At 40.3% G+C, this 13,218-nt stretch overlaps 1 protein-coding gene across 4 annotated transcripts in view; it reads left to right on the top strand.

Moving 5' to 3' along the window:
* The window catches only part of LOC121681704 (lymphocyte cytosolic protein 2), a 43,545-nt gene that overhangs the window by 25,099 nt on the left and 5,228 nt on the right, over positions 1 to 13,218 (top strand). For all 4 annotated transcript variants that reach the window (XM_042061605.1, XM_042061601.1, XM_042061602.1 and 1 more), the window contains 12 exons: positions 379 to 425; positions 593 to 638; positions 805 to 858; positions 1,271 to 1,317; positions 1,434 to 1,453; positions 2,933 to 3,052; positions 4,937 to 5,065; positions 5,356 to 5,365; positions 5,468 to 5,498; positions 8,897 to 8,975; positions 9,077 to 9,105; positions 9,223 to 9,317. In XM_042061605.1, the coding sequence (XP_041917539.1) occupies positions 379 to 425; positions 593 to 638; positions 805 to 858; positions 1,271 to 1,317; positions 1,434 to 1,453; positions 2,933 to 3,052; positions 4,937 to 5,065; positions 5,356 to 5,365; positions 5,468 to 5,498; positions 8,897 to 8,975; positions 9,077 to 9,105; positions 9,223 to 9,317 (707 nt within the window). The remainder of the gene's footprint in view (positions 1 to 378; positions 426 to 592; positions 639 to 804; positions 859 to 1,270; positions 1,318 to 1,433; positions 1,454 to 2,932; positions 3,053 to 4,936; positions 5,066 to 5,355; positions 5,366 to 5,467; positions 5,499 to 8,896; positions 8,976 to 9,076; positions 9,106 to 9,222; positions 9,318 to 13,218) is intronic.

The raw sequence follows: 13,218 nt of genomic DNA, 5'->3' as shown, positions 1-13,218 counted from the left end.
GAAATATATATATATATATATATATATATATATATATATATATATATATATATATATATATATATATATATATAGAGAGAGAGAGAGAGAGAGAGAGAGAGAGAGTGCTAGGAACCATATGTCTTCTATATTATTATAATATAATATATATCTAAATTATTCTCATGCTGGAACACAGAGAAAACAGCAAGTCAAAATTGAATGAAAAGAAATTGCTCCCTCTAGTGGTTGGTGTGTTGAAGGAGAGTTATACCTTTATATAAAGGTTGTTGATTGAAACATATTGACAATAGTACTGGCACAGTGACAAACCATTGACTGCTGTGTACGTGTTATGACCATGTGTGTGTCTGTGTTTTTTTTCTTTTTACTTTTAAGACAGGGGTCACCACAGACCCATCCCCAGTGTTCCATCAGGAGTGGACGTAAGTGTCTGCAATCCCTCCTCATTTCTCCTGGATAAAATAAACACTGACACACATTCTAATTTTATTAAATTATTTTCTGGCAAATATTTGTCTAGGCACTAACACTTGTCTGATTACTCAGTTCCATTTTAAATAACATTCCAACTCATTTGTGTGATCTGCAGAGCAAGTCCAACACTCCTCCAAAACCTCCGAGAAGGATCATCCCAGGTAGGATGAACAACGTGTGTCTTACCCCAGATGTGATGAGAGGCTATGCTTCATCTTCCCCTAAACACTGAAATGATGAAAACTTTGGAAAACAAAATCACCTGAAACTGTGCTCCAGCTTTTACGAGAATCTGCTCAGCGTACTCTCTGGTGTGTCCACTAACAGGGCCTGCCGTTAACAGAGACCTCAAGCCAGGCAGACAGCCTAAAACTAAGACAGGTACGCTTTGAACAAAGAAAATACTGTGTATTATGGCTTCACATCTGGAAGTTCAAAGTCATATTTCTGCTTCTCTTTCTCTCTCTCTCTCTCTCTCTGTCAAACACACACACACACACACACACAATCACGCACACACGAGAGCACACACACACACAATCACGCACACACGAGAGCACACACACACACACACACACACACACACACACACACACACACACACACACACACAGACACAGACACACATTCACAGACACACACACACACACATACACACACACACACACACACACAAACACACACAGAGACACACATTTTGTTCAGATATTTGAACAGTGTTTTTCTTTTAAAGCTCCAGTGATCAAAAGATGTGTGGTGATGTCTGAAAGCTATGTTGATTTTTTATTTACAGAAGTGTTCTCTAAAACCAATGCACCTGCACCTCTAGAGAGCCATCAGGTATAATTCAAAATGCATTTGTTTTAAATGGTCTGGAAACAACATTAGAAAAATGTTACATTTGAAAAGGTTTTAATATTGAGTTTTAAAATGGTCTCTATCTGCCTATGTTCTAGAATCTAAGAAGTCCACTGAGGTAGGTGTTACTCAGCCTGGCTGGACCTCACAATCTGACAGTAATCTTCTGGATGCCTATAGACCTTTCACACAACTTCCGTATTTATAACCGGAAATACACAATCGTCATGGAAATCTTCTTGCTTACCAGCAGACTATAATGATTTAAGGTAGTCTATATCCTCTATACTATACATACATTATGTCTAAGTGGACACGCTTACTGTAACAGTTAGCCTGATCGCTCTCTACTTACCTTGATACTTATGGACAAATTCCTCGTGGAAAAATTTGTACCCTTTATTGATTTTTTTCCTTCCTTTTAGTGGGTTTTCGTCCACGAGTCTTGTAACGTTGGCAAATGTAATATTTGGCAAATCCGTTAGCGAAGTTGTGTAGACACTCTGAACGATGTTGTCTTGCCCTGGTATGTTTTTCTGATGTGTTGACGCTTGACAGGAACTCCGCTTCCACAGTGATTACGTATTTCCGGTTATTGTGTGAAAGGTCTATACCCCACCACTGCTGAGACTCTCATTCATGCTTTCATGACCTCCAGACTTGACTACTGTAATGCCCTGTTCTTTGGTGTCTCAGCGAAGAGATTAGACAGACTACAATACATACAAAATTCCGCTACAAGAGTTCTCACCCGTACCAGGCCCTGGCAACATATCACTCCCATCCTCCATCAACTACACTGGCTCCTGGTGCAATATCGTTTTCAATTCGAAATCATTACAAAGCCCAACATAATCCTGCACCCTCCTATCTTTCAAACCTCCTGACCCCTTACCAACCAACCCGCACCTTACGCTCTTCTGATGCCCACCTCCTATCTACCCCCACTGGACATCTCCGTTCCATGGGTGACAGGGCGTTTAGCATGGCTGGCCTCAAACTCTGGAACTCCCGCACTTGCACTACCTCAAAGCACTTCACTGTCCACCTTTAAAGGCACACTATGCAAGATTTTAACCTTTATGAACCTCGCGAGAATCGTGACACATTACCTTGTCAGTAAATATAGCTCTTTGGAGATTTTTTGGAGTTTTTGTCTTTTGTTAATCCTTCACCTGCACCACAAAAGCATTTGCATTGCGTACAGGGGGGATAAGTCGCGAGAATTTTGCTATTTACAATAGTAACATATAAATACATCCCAACTCTAGAGGGAGCTCTACACTCAACAAAAATACCTAAACCTGTATAGTATACCTTTAAATCCATGCTAAAAACTCACCTTTTCACTCTTACTTTTCCTTCCTACTCATAAATGTCTCTTCTCCATCCCACTCGTTCCCTGTCTATCTATTGTTGTTTTATTTTTGTTGTCAATGTTTGTCCCCTGCTGAATCTATAGTGTATTTTACTAAGTGTACAGTCTTGATATGTGTCCCTGTATGTTGCTTTTATGTCTGTGTTACTCTTGTGTCCTTTTGTTAGGTATGCATGTATGTATGTGAGAAATTACTTCTGTTTCTTGCTGTAATTTAAGACTTCCCAAGCCTGTCCCAATGCTCCCTGTGCATGACAGAACTACTGTGGGACCCAAACTCTTAGTGCATGGGCATGGAGGCTTCCCAACAGACCCATCGACACCACCAGGATTGAAGGAGTGAGTAGGACCCTCTCTCTTATGTCCCGTTTACAGCCCAAACAGATATATGTACATGACAAAAGATTGCATGTCAGATATCAGATCTGCAAGTGCTGAATTTTAGGCAGGCAAGGCAAAGTAGTTTTATCTCTAAAGCACATTTCATACACAGGGCAGCTCAATGTGCTTTACAGTGTCAAAACATGAAAATATTTTAAAAAATAGGCTAAAAGTAGGTTAAAAGTAAATAAGAAAGCAATAAGCAGCTTTGAAACAATAAAATAGAGATACAAAGAAAGAGTGCAATAAAATACAGGATTAAAGCAATATAACTTGATTTTTGCTAAGAATCAACTCAAGAAATTTAGGCAACCGTGGCCTTCTGGTTAGCACTCTGGACTTGTAACCGGAGAGTTGCTGGTTCGAGCCCCGACCAGTGGGCCACGGCTGAAGTGCCCTTGAACAAGGCACCTAACCCCTCACTGCTCCCCGAGCGCCGCTGTTGATGCAGGCAGCTCACTGCACCGGGATTAGTGTGTGCTTCACTTGACTGTGTGCTGTGTGTGTTTCACTAGTTCACGGATTGGGATAAATGCAGAGACCAAATTTCCCTCATGGGATCAAAAGAGTATATATACTTAAGAAATTACACAATGTAGCTTTAGGATGATAAAGTGCTGACTTAGTCACAGCTTTCATGTGGTTTTCAAAATTTAAGCCATTGTCAGTTATTACGCCATGATTTCTCAAAAAATTAGTGCAGATTAATCGATTCCGTATGACCTTTGACCCCGATCCGTTCTAGTCAGTAAAAATTAGACTGTAAAATGAAGGAGAGAGAAGAAAACGTGCTGCCTGGATCACTGATTGGAACATTTACTTTTAAAAAACGGCCTGATGGTGTTGATAAAAAATAAAGTGTTGATAATAAAGTCCTCTGCAATGTCTGCAGCAAGGAATTTGCATATCACCGGAGTTCATCAACTCTATAGTCGCACATCAATGCAAAGAAATAAGTGTTGACATTGAGGGGAGTGTTAATTTATTTTCATTGTGTCCCCTAGGTTATATCTGTGGCCTGAAATGCCTTGTATGTGAAAAAAAAATCATATCATAGATTATTATGGCAATTATTTGAACAGTGAAAACAATAATAAAAGAGTTTTTGAACTTTAATGTCACTAATGCTGATTAATCAATGATTCATTTTAATTTAAATATTTAAAATACTTTCACAGCAAAAATTATATATGCGATTAATTTAGATTAATTAATCACAGAGTATGTAATTAATTAGATTAATTTTTTTAATCGATTGACAGCCCTAATATTGAGGTATAGTCACCGATGGTCACGGTGAAGCTTCTCTCCTGTAAGTATGACTTCATCCAGTTGATGACTGTGCCTGAAAAACCAACCCAGTGCTCAAGTAATAAAATGTCATGATCGACAGTATGTAAAAGCTAAACTAAGGTCCAGTAACACTAAAATTGAAGTTTAGCCTTAAACTGTATTAAAACGTATGTCATTTAAAAACTTAATAAGGGCTGTTTCTGTGCTTTGCTTTTCAATTAATTTAGAACAATAAATTACGTTTTTATTATTATAGTATAGATGTTATTATCATATGTTACAATGTTATTATGTATATTATGATGTTATATGAAAGCTTAAGTAACAAGCAAGTTGAGTTAATAATTACATCATGCTGCACCCCACAGTATGTTTAGTAATGCTATGTTTAGTCATAATTTTCTGGATGCCTGTGCAGTAATCTGCTGGATTTGATAGATTAAGGGGGTGCTCTATTGCTGATAATTCATCTTCTGCATTTACACAAAATGTATGTTTTGCTACAAAATAGAGCTCTGGCAAACTGACTGTTTCTTGCTGTAATTTAAGACTTCCCAAGTCTGTCCCAGTGCTACCTGTGCATGACAAAATTACTGCGGGGCCCAAACTCTCAATGCTTGGGCATGGAGGCCTCCCAACAGACCCCCCGACACCACACATGTCACCGGCATGGAAGGAGTGAGTACCCTCTCTCTTATATAAAATTAAGTCAAATTATTAAGTCTCTTCATACTGAAAACAGTACAAACTAGATTATTTGATCTTGATATAAGATTAATAACACTTGGTTAGATTTTCTTAGATAAGCAGTTTTTGCAGTGTATTATGATGGTATGCAGTATTTGATGTTATTGTGTATGAAAGTAACAAGCAGGAAGAGTTAATAATTCACATCCTACAGTATGTTTAGTAATGCTATTTCACTCCTGTTCTCTTTTCTTTTCAAATGCAACTTAAAATGATCAAAGACAGCAAAAGGTAATTGGCAAAAAAATAAAATAAAATAATGATATATCACGGACACACACAATTGTGGCCAAAGATCTTAGTTTTTTAGCTGTACCAATATTTAAATTTCAGATTAACACCAGAGGTTCAACTTCACCCAGAGGTAAGTACAATATCAAATTGTAGATAAAATTACCTATAAATGAACAATTTAAAGAAAATCGGAAATGTTTTCTTTCACACAATATCAAATGACAAACTTAGTGGAATCCTAGTATTGCATACACAGTCTCGCATACAGATTCAAATTGCAGAGATGCGCTCACTCGTCGTCAAAATACCAAAGAAAGACAGATGTCACTCTCATTGGTTTAATGGATGTTACGCCCAAAACACACCCAAGACAAATTAAGAAACCCTTTTGAACAATGCAACTGGCATCTGATCACTTATTATATTCACATTTATTCATTTAGCAGACACTGTTGTCCAAAATTACTTATATCAACTATAACTATAACTACAACTATAACTATCAACTAAATGACATATGTCAACTATATTACAAGGGATTACATTGTCCCCAGAGCAACTTGGGGTTAAGTGCCTTGCTTAAGGGCACAACGCTGGAAGCCAGGAATTAAACCCACAACTTTCAGGCTACTGCAAACTAGCCCAGCTCCTTAACCACTACACTACCGGCCCACTTCATCACAATAGCACATTTGAACTAGACGTGCCCCTAAATGCTAACCTGACTCTCGCCAGATGAATTTCGTTCCGCCTAGCTCCACTCATCCATCTGGGATCAATCCATTGAAGTGTTGCTTCAGAAGGCTGGGCCTAATCAAAAAATGCTTGCATATGATTGGATAAGCCACTTGTCCGTCATCTATTGACATGCTACTTCAACCACTCACATCGAAGCCAACCCGTGACGCAGATAACAGTCTCACAGTCGCTTCTACGCTATGTCACATCTATGAAACTCCCGCCCTGCATCCTGATTGGCTCTACCATAAAATCTGGTGCAGAAATCAATCAATGGAAGAGGTCCCAGATGGATGTGAGTGAAGCTAGGCGGAGCTAAGCGGAACGAAATTCATCTGGCGATGCGCCATACGCTTCACACCATGTGTTTCAGACTGTCAAAGGGCCCCAGTGTCTTTAAGGTTGGGGGAAATGAGCAACAAACCATGTCGGTAGTCAGTTTGTTTTTTACTCCTGAAAGGAATGAAAAGGAAATTTCTCTTGGTTGGTACACAAGTAGGCCTTTATTCTAGGAAAGAGTAATAACAAAGCACATGTAACATACTCCAGCACAGATCTAAAGTGCATGCCTCTCCGACTCTCCATACAAGATGCAGAGCCCTCCACAGTTATTGGTATTCCTGGTGAAGATGATTAAAAAGAGATATAACAATATTTTGGTGTTGCTCTGAGAAGAAAAAAAAAATCCTATGAAGAAATAAATATTTGTAACAAACAACAAACCACATGTGCCACAATTGTAGGCACCCACAGAAAAAAACTATACAAAATATAACTGAAACTTTTTTCATTCCTATTCAACTCCTTAAAGGTAATCAGGATGCTTGTGAATTTTCAAGCAGTAATCCATGATTTACTGTTTTATTAAGGTATGAAAATAAAGTCACACAGACATATAACAACATATGGACAGTTCATGGATAAAAACCCATGACTATCATGCTGTAGTTTCCAGCAGAGAGAATAGACCACTCAAGGATTTAATTAAGCACAATGCCCCACACATCCCTCAGCCTGTTGGAGGCTGCTGCATCACATGATTTAATTATGTCAGCACTATTGTCTGCAGAAGCAAAGGCAATGCATATCACAGTCACGTGTCTGCCTCAGGGAATCCCCCCACTCAGGGGCACTGCTAGAAAAATATATAGTATTATTGGGGGGGGGGCTCTAGTCCTCACCCACCCCCCACGCCCCCACACAGTGGCGCCCCTGCCCCCACTGACCTAACAATGTATGTCACATGATCTGTATTACAGAGCGTTCATGGAGAGAGCAAGTTGGGTGTACAGTAGCAGGTCATCCAGCAGGTCTATGATCCAAAACGTATGTTCAGACCTTGATAAAACACAACAATGTTTTACTGAATAAAAAAATCTGGATTATGCCATGGTTATCTCAATTCCGTAGTCTGAACTCCAGAGAGCTTAAGGTGGGGTGAGCTTAAGGAGAATGCACAAGAGAGGACTGAGGAATGCTCTCAAATATCTTGCTTTTTATTCCCCAATTTTATTGTTGAGATGTTATATAAGATGTAAGACCTCTTTTATTGGCTAAGGCAGGCTTTACAAAGACTTTAATACAAAGGGTGCTAATAAATGTGGCATGTGTGTTTATGGTAAAATATCTATTTCTTTATGGGTGTTTTTTTCTTCTCAGAATAAATTAGCTTCCTTGCGAGGTTGGATTTTTTCCCTCACTGTTTTCATTGTGAAACTAAGATAAAAAATGTTGTTTACTTGTATATCTATTTTCAACCCATTTTTACCAGGGGTGCCATAAGTGTGGAGTGCGCTTTACCTCCTTGGCTCTAATGCAAGAGCTCTGGTGACCATTTGTTGTTCTGTATGGTAATTTGGTTGATCTTATTCATTGCCTGGGATGGTTCTCTCTCCCCATTCCCATTCTACAATGGGTGTCACTCACAGCTCAATTTACTTTCTTACGCTGGGCGTGTGCGTGATCACTGAGCACCATTTGTAAGATGTTACTTAACACAGCAGCTGTTTACCATGCATCTCATATTCTGAGCCTGACATACTCTATTTATTTACTGTAAAATCAGAAAATCAGTCTGATGGTACAATACACTGCATTTTAACAGGGAGAATGGTGTCTGAATGAATAGAGTCTGGAGCCTCACGATTGGGAAACGTTTCCAACACTAGCATTGTGAGGGGCATAGACTTTGCGTTAACTTTTAAATCATAGCCATAGCCTGCTGCAAGTTTGCTGGTTGACTGGTGTGGCCTCAGAATAAAAGAAACCTGCATCTACTTCCTGCATCACGGATGATTTGTTACAACATTCATCCGACTGCAATTTTTGATGTTTGCAGGCATTGCTACCGTTTACTACAGCCATTTTAGATTCCAAAACTACAGCGTCATTCCCTCTTATTGCCGATTGGCCTGACCTTTTTGGAGTCTGATGGAAACGTTTGTGTGAAAAGTGAATTATGGTGTTCCAGACTAGTATCTCCCTGAGAAGAGCTCTAGGTGGATGTGGCAAGGCTAGGAAACATGACCCAGACACACTGTGTACCCCTTTTATGTAATGCCAATAATATGTGACTTTAGATATGTTAGTTTGGCTTTTTGAAAAGGTACCAACACACAAAAAAGACACCTTTCCAAACAATAGACTCTGATAGTTGAATAGAAAGCTCTGCCTCCCTGAGCCCCATGAGATCATTTGGGTGAATAGGTGTTAATCACAGATCACACCTTAGCTCTGCCCTTGCTGATTGACACCTTTCATGAACAGTCCTGGCTCTTTTCTGTCACCTAGGTCCTAATGCCAGACCACCGCTATCAGCATCCCAAAGATTGTCCTTAGATCTTGAGTCCCAGGAGCTATTTGATGCAAGGTATTGTGCAAACTATTTTGGGACTCCAAAATGCCATTTATTTTCTGTTAGAACTTCAAATGTAATACTAAAATATCATTCTAATTACAACTATTCTATAGACAGATACATCGGAAAGAGGGGATGCTAGGTAATTTATTATGTCAATCTTTAAAATAATATGAAATGTAATGTGTGTGCAATATAAATGTGTATGTACAATGCCTATAACCTTGTTTTGTGTCTGTGTGTGTGTGTGTGTGTGCAGAGCTACACTCTGTGAAGAGACATCATCATGAGTGGCCTCAAGAAAAGGGTGATTTAGATCATTCCAACTTCCATCCTCAAGAGAGGCCTGCGGAGGTATACAACTGCCAATGTTTTAAAATGTTATTAACAAAATTGCCTTTGAAAGGTACTGTAAGCAATTCTAAGTAATTTCTACCTCGCCTCACAATCAGCTAGCTGTCTATTCTGTGAATACAGTGTAAACAGCCCTGGGGAGGGGGAGGTGAAGGGAAGGGGGTGGTTACTCACTACTGTTTTATTTGATGTTTGGTTCAAATACCAACATCATAGGATTTTTAATGAGAAAAGTTTAGATAGTAAAAAAAAATCATTAACAAACATTAGGCATTCTTAAGAGATAAAGAATACAAACAAAAATGGATCTCTATATTTATTTCTGAAAAGTGGTGTGATCAGTGTTTGGAATAACACCGTTAAAGAACGGCGTTAGGTAACAACGTTATTTTTTCAGCAACGAGGTAATCTAACTAATTACTTTTCCCGTCGTTACAATGGCGTTAACGTTACTGGACGTTAAATGCGGTGCGTTACTATGCATTGATTGAATAAACTGTGTAATCCGAACGCACCCCTGGCTCACAGCTAGTGAGGAGGTGGGTTAGTAACAACGTAAGCGATTATGATTGGCTAAGGCAGTGTCATGTTTCATGGTAGCCAATCAGAGCCAGTGTTTTTGCACACGCGCCACACACACACGCAACAGCTAAAATAAAGATTCGACGAAACAGCAGAGGTCTGGAGCAATCCGATGAAAAGTTGGCATTTTCAAGGTGGAGATATAAGCACTACTTCAAATTCATTGTGGTCAAAGGCAAGAATGTGCATGTAATGTGTACATTATGTCCAGGAGCAAAGAATTTGTCGACATCCGTTGTAAGCAATTTAATGAAGCATCTCACACACGCATCTAATAGTACGGTGTCTTGTGTAATCCCACTGGATTTTCTTGTACAAATTGATTTTTTTGCATATTTTGCTAGTATAGAGTCTAAGGAACAAGATTTTTTTTGTCTTCAAATTTTCACGATCCATTTTCACACTTAAATGACATCATCATTTATATAATGCATAATTAATACTGGGACTACTATCACTTGGGGGTCAAATGTGAGAAAACACTGGTAAAGAGGTTTTTGCCTAATTTTTGGGTGCTGATTCTGAATATCATATTTACTTAGATATTTTTTTTGTTTTAAACCTGCTAATTAGCATTTGCGGCCTAAAACAGGCCTCCATAGGCAACATAGAACGGGTGAATAGGGTAAAAAAATTAACTACTTGATATTCTTATGAAACTTTACTAGTTGATTATTTATGTAGAGACAATATTTTTTTGCATTACAAGTTTTATGAAAATATATGTTTATGGATGTAATTTAATTATGCACTAATTTGCATACATTTAAATTACAAAAAAAGAAACATCTGAATATTGGATAGTTAAATTGAATGTAGTCAGGTTCAGGTTTGCCTTCAGAACTTTTTCTGGATTCAGAGCCTTAAAATAACGGCTTGTTCAAGTGCCAGTCCTAGGTTATGCTGAATTCAGTCGTCCCTTTATCTTAGAGACGGATGCAAGCCATGCAGGATTGGGGGCAGTTCTGTGACAGGAGAAGGATGGGTTACGGTGACCTAAGCCTTTGCTAGCCGGGGCTTGTGGCCAAGTGAGAGGAACATGTCAATTTATAGTGCCATGAAACTCAAACTCCTTGCAGTCAAGTGGGCAATCACAGAAAAAAAAAATGCAAGTATCTCCTGGGCAACAGGTTCAGCGTGTACACTGACAACAATCCCCTCCAATACCTGCAGTCAGTGAAACTGGGTGCTCTGGAACAGTGCTGGGTTTCTCAGCTTGCCCTCTTTGATTACAACATCAAGTATCGTCCTGGGACAGCTAATCGCATTGCCAATGCCCTTTCTAAGCTTCCCACAAGCCCCACTAACACTTTGCGATCTGTGTCACACAGCCTGGACGTCCCCCTGCTGATTGCCATAGCCAACATGTCGAGTGCACCTATCCAAGACTCTTGGATAATCTTGTATGGTAGACACCATCCCTAGTCGAACCAAAAGAGACCTGAAAGTCCTGCAAGGGACTGATCCCTGTATTCCCAGATACCTGTGGTTTTGGCGACAGGGACAGCCACCTACCCGTTAAGACAAGTAGAGTGAACCAAGGGAAGTCCAGCAGCTGATAAAGCAGTGGTCCCAGATACAGGAAGTGGATGGGACCTTGTACCGAGCGATCCAGGCTCCTCCTTCCAGGGATCCAGTGCTGCAGCTTTTACTGCCCAAGGTGTTGTGAGTCGAAGTGCTCACTACCCTACACAACAACCATGTCCATCTGTGGGTGGACACCACAGATTTGATATGCCAGAGGTGCTACTGGTCCCAGATGTGGCATGAGGTGCAAAAGTGGTGTTCTGAGTGTGAGCACTGTGCTTGCTAAAGCAAGACAACCCAAGCCAGAACTTTCTTGGGAAATCTGTTAGCCACTAAGCCTTTGTAGATAATCTCCATTGACTTTACTCTCTTGGATTGGGCTAGCACAGGACAAGAGAATGTTCTGGTAGTCACAAATGTTTTCTCAAAGTTGACCCAGGCCTTTCCCACCCCTGATCAGATAGCTTCCACCATAGCTAAGATTCTAACTTAGAGATGGTTCTATGTGTATGGCATGCCAAGAAGAACGGTCAGTGTGAACATCTCAACAGGACACTTCATGACTTGCTCAGGACTTTACCCCCTGAGAAGAAGCGTAAATGGTCCCAGTTGCTCCCTCAGCTCCTGTTCGCCTATAATACCATCGTGTACCAGTCCACACAGCACTCCCCATATGAGCTGATGTTCGGTCAGAAGCCACAGTTACCAGTCGACCACCTACTTGGAAATACTGGAGGTGACCACAGGGACAGTCATGTGGTGCAACATCAAGAGTACCTGACTTCTGTCTATGCTAGTGCTAGGAGACACTTAGAAGAGGCTGCGGCATATCCTAGGCATGGTGGTTCTGACACCGTACCCATATTACCACCTGGCACTCTAATCTTTTTCTAGTGGGCGGTGGTAGTGTAGTGGTTAAGGAGCTGGGCTAGCGTGCAGTAGCCTGAAAGTTGTTGGTTCAATTCCCGGCTTCCACTGTTATGCCCTTGAGCAAGGCACTTAGCCCCAACTTGCTCCGGGGACAATGTGATCCCTTGTAATATAGCTGACATATAGTATGTAAGTGACTTTGGTCAAGAAGTGTCTGCTAAATGTAATGTACATGTACACTCTTTTGCAAGAACCATTTTCACGGTCGCCACAAAATCCAGGATACATGGGTGTCCACCAAGTATGAAATTGTGGAGTGTCTGGATGGAATTGGAAAACACTATAAGATCAGGCCATATGGGGAAGAGGGCCCCCTTAAGACCATGCATCACTCCGAGCTTAAACCTGTTCCCATCAGTCAAGATTTATCCAGCCCACCAGCACTGGCTGCTCATGGGGGTATCGGGAGGGAGCCAGGCCTCGGTAACCCTGCAGTTGTAGACCCATTGAGGGTAGCCATAGTCCACACCAGGACTAGTGCTTAGCATTACAGTGACCAAGATGGTGTTAACTTTAGCCTTGACTAACTGTCCCAGGCTCATTTGGAGGGCGTACCAGATTAAAGAGAGCAAATGCACATGGTTTAGTGTCTGACCAATGTTTTCCCTTGAGTTATTTGTTTTTTGTATTAGTTCAGGCTGTGAGAGGGCCATCCGTGGTTTGTCTGTCTGTTTGTTTGTTTGTAACTTATATCCGTGGTTTGTCTGTACCTTATATTCTTTTGTTTGTTAATTTTGCCTACTACTACTTAACTACCCATGCCTATGACACCTAGTGGTGTACTGTGTTGCCTGTACTATTATAGATTATTTCCAAGACAAATTTCTCTTAAGGTAGACAGACCTAGAATGACATGGCAGTT

Source organism: Alosa sapidissima, chromosome 14 (genome assembly GCF_018492685.1).
Source record: "Alosa sapidissima isolate fAloSap1 chromosome 14, fAloSap1.pri, whole genome shotgun sequence".
Lineage (NCBI taxonomy): Eukaryota > Metazoa > Chordata > Actinopteri > Clupeiformes > Clupeidae > Alosa > Alosa sapidissima.
This window is presented reverse-complemented; position numbering and strand designations above follow the sequence as displayed.